Below are 7,467 nucleotides of genomic sequence, written 5' to 3'. Positions count from 1 at the left end.
TCGTAAGAAGGATTTGTGAAAGTGAAGGGGGTTAAATAGAAGAGAGGGATTAGTGGGCTTTAACTAGCTTGTTTTACACATCATTTCTATCTGAAATGCATGTATCATTGCATTCCAAATTTCTATGTTTTTGCATTGATACTGCCATTTGTTATATAAACGTTTCTTTTTGACTATTGCCAGAGTTTATTAGTATTTTTTGTTTCTACTTTTAATTAAATGTGGTGATCGTCATTCGAAAAGTTACTTTTTATTATAGGACTTAATAATGTTAGTAAAGTCTGAACAAAACAGACAGAATGTTTTCCGAGAGAGTTAAAGAAATGGGATAAACATTTTTGTACATTAGTTGGTCAAAGTGGTGATAAATCGTTAAGAGAACTAAAAATACCATTAAGGTAACAATATTGATATTTTACAGAAGATTCATCTGCAGAAAGGAAATATATTTAAAAAAGTCGTCATAAAAACGATCTCATAAGAACTTTGATGCCAACACTGTCATATTTGTTCAATGATCTAACAATTCAAGGACGTGCAATTTTTTATGATGATGAGACGCCATTTTATTCAAATAAGGAACGCATCAGTGAACACCGTAACCTCAAGCTGTGATTTTAAGGTAAAACAATAAAAAAAAAATTAACAGTTGTTAATTCTATTATACAATCATATATACAATTTACAAAATACTGATTACGCAACAACATTCATACAAAACAGACGCAGAGACGAGCAAAAATAAACAATTTAAGCATTAGTACAAAAAAAAATGACTCTACATTAATTTACAACAGAGTAGCTTCTTTTCTTTCATTAAATGAACTAGGGTTGATATTGAATAAGGAATCATTGCTTAAATACCTTTTCCAATTTCCTATGTTCCCTTTCCAAAGAATGAGATTGACCTGATACCAGAAATTGAACCTTTTTTCTAATCTGCTTCGTGGACACAAATATCAGCATCACAAATACTCCTTGAAGACCATTTAGACATATAGATATGTAACTCAACGCAGCGTGATCCCAAATGCCCTTGATCAATTCAAATACCCAGAAAATTCCAGAAGAAAACGTCAAACGGAAGAAAATTCCAATATTTCTAGTAGCATTTACCTTTGTTAAGCTTGCCATGCCTTTTGCATACAGATGAAGTTTAATTGCTAACAGAATAAGGAGAAAAATATTTATACTGATGAAAACCATTATGGGAACAGCAACAAAAAACACAGACCCATGATATCCAGAAAGGAAGCATATTTTCCCGCCATAATATATATCTAGATTTGTACAACTGCAGAGCGCTAATGAGACACATACAATAACTAGAATAGAAGGTACTAGATACCCAACGCACATTCCAAAGTTTCTAGAAACGCGCATGCTTCGCAGTTGTTTTATCACTAGAAAAATATCAATTGTTAGAAATACAAGAGAAAGCGATTGAAAAGAGAATACACCGAGCCAAAGAAAATGTAAAACCACACCAATAGTAAAACACATAATTTTAACATCATTTGCCCCAGCGCCAACCATGAATACAAACATTGCCATTGCTAATAGTATCATAATGTGAACCAAACAACGATCAGGGACAGTCGATGGCAGCTTCAACTTTTGGTGAACCACAAGACCAAAGACAAGAGATATTAATGATGCCCCAAAACATGTATAGGTAAGAATTGTAAGAATTTTGTCTTGAAGAAAAAACAAACTGGCTTTCGGTTTATCTTTACAGGAATATTTTGAATCGAATAATAGGATTACTCTTCGGTCAAAGTCTATTTCCGATCTAAACTTAAATTGGATGTATCTACATTTTGTAAACCATTTTATTTTATCTTCTCCTTCTCTAAAAGTGACAGGCAATTGGTTATATTGTGATAGTTCTCCCTGACAATTGATTCTTGTAAATGACATCGTTAATCCGTTTTCTTGCAAGTTGCTCCCAGGCGTTTCCTGGACAATGTGGATAAAATCAATAGTAATACTTTCCATATATTCGTCGACGAATGATATCTCCTCTTTGGTCAATCCGGGTTCTGAAACTGACAGTGTTAAAATTATACCGAACTCGCAATCTTCTCTTGCTTCTAAATAATTGTTAAGAGGGAAAACTTCAAATTTTTTGTTGATTATTCCAAGGCACTGTTGTGAAAATGATCTGAATAAGGCGTCAGTTGTAGCAACCACAGCACTACTCAGACTTATGCCATACTGCAAAATGAGATTGGTAAATAAAAACGTATCTTGACAATTTCCCGTAAACCCTTCCGCCTTAATGTTGCATTGTTGTGCCTGAAACAAAAATGAGTCGTAAATTGGGAATAGTTCGTAGACTAAACATTTCAATAATACTGTAAATATTCAATGCTTAAGTCTAACCAATGCTCTAAATACTAAGGACAAGATAAACTCCTGAATTTAGGCGTCTGTTTTTGTATGTGTGTGATTTTATGACTCTAACACTATTATAACTATACACGTATAACGGTGATATTGTTTTAGCAGACAGCTGCAATATTTCCTTTTGTTGTTATTGTCATATGTACACGTCGATTGAACAAAATGATATTTTTGATCTGTATAGTTCCTTGAATAACAATGCAGAGGAAAATTAACGGTTTACAACTTAACTCTCATCTGACCGCCTCTAAAATGCATTTGGGAACTGTATACTTTTAACATAGTCTTTAAACGAAAATTTAATTTGTATTTGCTTTAAAACGCTAGACATCTGGTACGTCCCTAAACTTCTAAAGAATAAGTAGCGAAATGATAAAAAATTATAAGGTAACGCAAAACATATAGGAAAAGAAAGTAAATATGGATATCAGGTTCGTTTCATACTAAGAATATAAGTTGACATATAAAGGGTTGGTCCAACATCAAACCAATAAATGAGCCATTTTTCACCAACTTTTCTCTTCAACGCAATTTAAAAAAAAAACGCATATGCAACTGTGATAATTATTTATAAGTCCAGGTTATTTACGTTGTACATAGAAACTACTGTCACATCGTTAGAAATTAGGAGTATGTAAATGTCGTAAAAAAACTACAAAACACACATGTTCAAACTAACATATTGGGCAAATCTACACACGTGAGTAAATGCGCCTATATTTAGGAATTTCACCCCGGTGCAAATTAACATATATGCAAATTTTGCAAATGTACAAATTATTGTAACGGGACTTTATACATAATGTTTAATAAAATTAAGGTTCATGGACAAAATACAAGAGGAAATTTAAACATATGAATTAAGATTAACGAGCAAAACACAAGAGGGAATTTAAACACATGGATTAAGATTAACGACCAAAACACAAGATGAAATTTAAACACATGCATTAAGATTAACGAGCAAAACACAAGAGGAAATTTAAACACATGAATTAAGATTAACGAGCAAAACGTAAGAGGAAATTTAAACACATGAATTTATTACAAGTTTGTTTTGATTTACTATCATTTTTGATTATGAACTACGATTTGTTTTTTTTTAAATATATAAAAATTAAATTACCAATGAAATGTTTAACACACAAACAAAAAAGCCGTTTTGTATAAATATTTGAAAGTTCAAATTTAAGAGTTATTGTGGCGGTCGTCTGTCAAACAATGCTTAGGAAGTAATATTAATTCATAATACTTAAAACAGGAAAATGTGGAATGAAGTTTAATGCTCTTATATCAACTCTTAATGTTATTGAAGGGTCAAATTAAAAAAAAATGTATACATACATCTGCAAACATAGCATTCCTCTGGGTATTGGTTGGAACATAGTTAAAGTTTATCAACACAGTCATTGGATGCATATCAAACCGACCCCCATTTCCGGTGAAACACTCAAAATGAACGTCATCATCGTCTACACAATGTTCATTTCTATAAATAATAGGAGTGTTATTTCTTATCGTAATGACCGGACTCTGAAAACGATTACATAAATGATCGTCTACTTTATCGTCTTCTATTACTACACACATCCTTGGGACAGTATTTGTCGGTGGTATGAGGAAGAAGGAAACATTCGATGATATTGATATGATATCGGCTGCCAAATCTTTATCCAAAACTTCTCCTCCAGTTTGTTTTCCCTTATACTCTAATGAAAAGTATTGAAATTCTGTGATATTATTGCATTTAGCACAGTGCTCGTTTCTAAAGATGATGTCGTCGATTGAAATTACAGGAACAGTGTCTTTGCCTTCTATTACAGTTTTTCTGCAGAGTCGCTCTTCTTCAGTATCTATAAATTCTGGGCTACATGATGTCAGCATAAAAAAGCCGGTGATTGTATTTCTTCCACTCACTGATGGAACGCATGTAAAATTTCCTGACTTTGATATATTATTCAGGTAAAAGGGTCTTTGAAGCGCATCGCCCGAAAAGTCGTGACAACAATCATGAAAGTATCGACATAGTTTGTCACAAAAACACGGACTAGTTTTTGAAGGTCCTGGTTGATACTTGAAAGCAGAGCAACTTCCTATGGCAAAACAGTCAAGAGCTTGTGAAAAGAAAGAGTCGCTATAATCGGCATAGTACTCGTTTAGAAGATGAAAATATCTGATCCGGTACGGTACGATATCCTCGGTTTCATAATCATTTTTAGAATTATCTTTAACATCTGACGACACGAATGTTACATTTTGGAATGTATTTTCACATATTACAGACGCAGCTAAAAGTTTTAAAATGAAATACATGTAGACAATATTCATGGCGGTAGGTTCTTCTATAAAACAAAACTCCCAGCTGCTTCTCTTTTTATTCCATTTTTAATTTTTTTTACCTGGTGGAAATAAGAAAAAAAATTACCTTATTCATTGATATTATGGCTGAGGTGTTCAATTTATTTTAATCTGTTTTTCCTTCGCAGTTGAGAAGCAATAGATAACAAAACAATAAAAGAATTCATATGGGCGTAAGAAATTTGCTAATTTGGGTAACTTTAATACCTTTCAATATCAGGAGTTGTAGAAACTGATTTGGGGCTCTTGTGTCAATAAGTATACTCCATTATATTAGGGTTCTGTAACAAAACGTGACAGACGCTCTATTATATTCCGTTCGTACGTCTGTGCGAAACAAAATTGTTCCCAGTCTGTACCTTTCCTGTCTTTTGGTGTAGGCTGTTAATACTTAACTAAAGGTAAATCGGGTCAAGACAATGTGCCAAATACCATGATGGTGATCTTGAACATTGAAATTTGACTTCAAGGTCAAATCAATGATTCTTGAATGACAAAGTCGTGTCCGGGGTGTTAATTGTTTTGTCTTTTGGTGTTGCTTTTGATATTTTGCTGATTTGTGTCTGTGCTTGAATAATTGAACGTGATGTGCATGGCTGATGTACAGAATTTTTATCGCAACAGGGCACACAGAGACGGAATCCACCTCAATGATATCTATTATGATTTTAGTGTAAATTAGTTTAGTAATGGGGCGTGACTTTTTGTCAAATTTCATGCAAAATACACATTGTTGTACATTTCATGAATACGTGTACAAATTAAACATTACGTAGAAGCATGTAAAATATAAATAAATGAAATTATAATGATCACGATAAATTTAATTTTGATCTATGATTTTCAATATGAGTTATACATTTGACCTGGAAAATGACGTTCATGTTAAGGTCAAGAATCAGTAAGTAAACGCCACACAGCGGTAACTATTTGCGATCATTACGTCATTGAAGAAAAACGGCGCGAAATAGATCATTGACAGTGACGCACTGTTCCTGTCCTTAGCTTCTCAGCTGTTAAAATCCAAAAAGAACCAGATTATAGATTTTTCTATCGCAGTTTTTTTCATAATTAAATAATATTATGTAGTATGATCGGAAGTTATTTTCAAATTGTTTATTGTATCGATATTGAATATTGTTTTCAAGATCAAATTAATTATTGACGAGAGAATTGTTGAAATTTTTGACACACATGTATAGTGAATTCACGAGTTAATATATTGAAGTAATTTGATAATGTCATGCTGTGAACTACTGAATAACATAGAGTGAAAGGAGATCTGGTAGTTGCCATTTTATGAATAATCAAAACTACTCTTAACTTCAATGCAATTAAAAAAATATGTATACTGATCGATGTGAGAAGAAGAACAAGAAATAACAACAAACGGCAGTTCAACCAACATTCTAATGCATGTATTACGATCAAACTCGGAATCTTGACGTGTTTCTACATTCCTCATGCATAATATAAGCAAAGCATATCCATTTCAGTGTGGCACATTTACACATAATCGTTTCGAAAGCACCGGACATTGACATATTTTTTAATTAATTGCAGTATTTTTTTAATTATTATTACATGACACGAAGAATACGATACTGGGTCCTAGGGCGGATAAAAACTGAATCGCCAGACATGTATATCCCCGTCCGTTTGAAAACAAAACTATAGAGAGACATAAAGTTAAAAAGAGATCCCCCTAAACTCCAAGTGAACTTTTATTGTTGTATCCACTACGGCACTGCTTGTTTTAATAATGTTAAGCACACTTAATAAAATAAAAGTTTGAAGAAACTCTGTATTAAACCTAATTGCGAATATGGATGCGCCCTTGAAATAAAAATCTTCTGTGTTTCAAAATATGTGTTATTTATTACACCATGTTTTTGCTTGTTTCATGACTTACTGGTAGCAAAGTATAGTACTATGGAATCCGCTATTTGCAGTATATGTATAATCCTAGTTTAAATGTTGATCCCTTGGATTTTTGTTTAAAAAAACAAAGTTATCTCATATAGTCTAGTAATTTATCCTTCAAACGAAGTGTGAGGGTATATAGGTTTCACCCTGTCTGCCTGTCCGTCTGTCCAAACTATTCTCTGAGCAGCTTGGAACATTGTTATGAAACTTTGTGGGATGTAATATAAGTACATTGTTATACAGTCAGGAGTATAGTTTTGGAAAAAATGTGAAATGATGGCTGTTGAACTTGGTCTCATGCGTAGTCCGCAACTTCTCCTTAACGACATGCAGGACTGATATGTAACTGAAAGGGGTTTTATATAACCATATTGAAAAATACATTTTGACAGGAATTTATATTGGAACAAACATGGTAGAAATGATGACCATTGAAACTTACGCATTTTTCAGCAAAACTTTCTCTGTTGCGTTGTTCGCAACTTCTCCTCAACGACTTACAGGATTGTTATGAAACCTTAATGGGGTTTTATATAACCAAATGGAGATGTCCATATTGTCAGGAACTTCTATTACAGTCGTATTCTCTTTTGTGTTGTCAACAATAAATAGTACTGATTGCTGTTTGCAGTTGGGTGTTTTAGAAATGGAAGCAGTCAAAAGTGCGTAGTCTGCCTATCATTAAAATTGTGTCTTATATGAATCGTATGTCCACTTTGTTCCCCAAATGTACAGGGTTCAAAAGGCTGCGTGGTATTAGTTTCAATTTGCAAATTA

The 7,467-nt window shown here is 33.0% G+C and overlaps 1 protein-coding gene across 1 annotated transcript; it reads right to left on the bottom strand.

Annotated features, from left to right (window-relative positions):
- Positions 1 to 510: 510 nt before the first annotated feature.
- On the bottom strand, positions 511 to 3,849 carry LOC148626704 (cadherin EGF LAG seven-pass G-type receptor 2-like). Its single transcript, XM_088571251.1, has 2 exons — positions 3,751 to 3,849; positions 511 to 2,298 (listed from the first exon to the last, which is right to left on the bottom strand). The coding sequence occupies exons 1-2, from the start codon at positions 3,823 to 3,825 to the stop codon at positions 850 to 852; spliced, it is 1,524 nt and encodes a 507-aa protein (XP_088427377.1). The 5' UTR covers positions 3,826 to 3,849; the 3' UTR covers positions 511 to 849.
- Between the last annotated feature and the right edge of the window lie 3,618 nt (positions 3,850 to 7,467).

The sequence above is a fragment of the Perna viridis genome, chromosome 2 (assembly GCF_037379345.1).
Source record: "Perna viridis isolate PV_CMFRI_1.1 ecotype Kerala chromosome 2, ASM3737934v1, whole genome shotgun sequence".
In the NCBI taxonomy this organism is placed as follows: Eukaryota; Metazoa; Mollusca; class Bivalvia; order Mytilida; family Mytilidae; genus Perna; species Perna viridis.
Note: the sequence above shows the minus strand (reverse complement) of the source record. Positions and strands in the feature narration are given on the sequence as shown.

What these genes read in the sequence shown, in the direction of transcription:
- LOC148626704 (XM_088571251.1), bottom strand. Translation starts at nt 3,825, where the DNA reads ATGCATCCAATGACTGTGTTGATAAACTTTAACTATGTTCCAACCAAT. An exon ending in GGAATGCTATGTTTGCAGAT is followed by an intron (nt 2,299 to 3,750) that starts GTATGTATACAT and finishes TTTTTGTTTCAG; the next exon opens with GCACAACAATGCAACATTAA.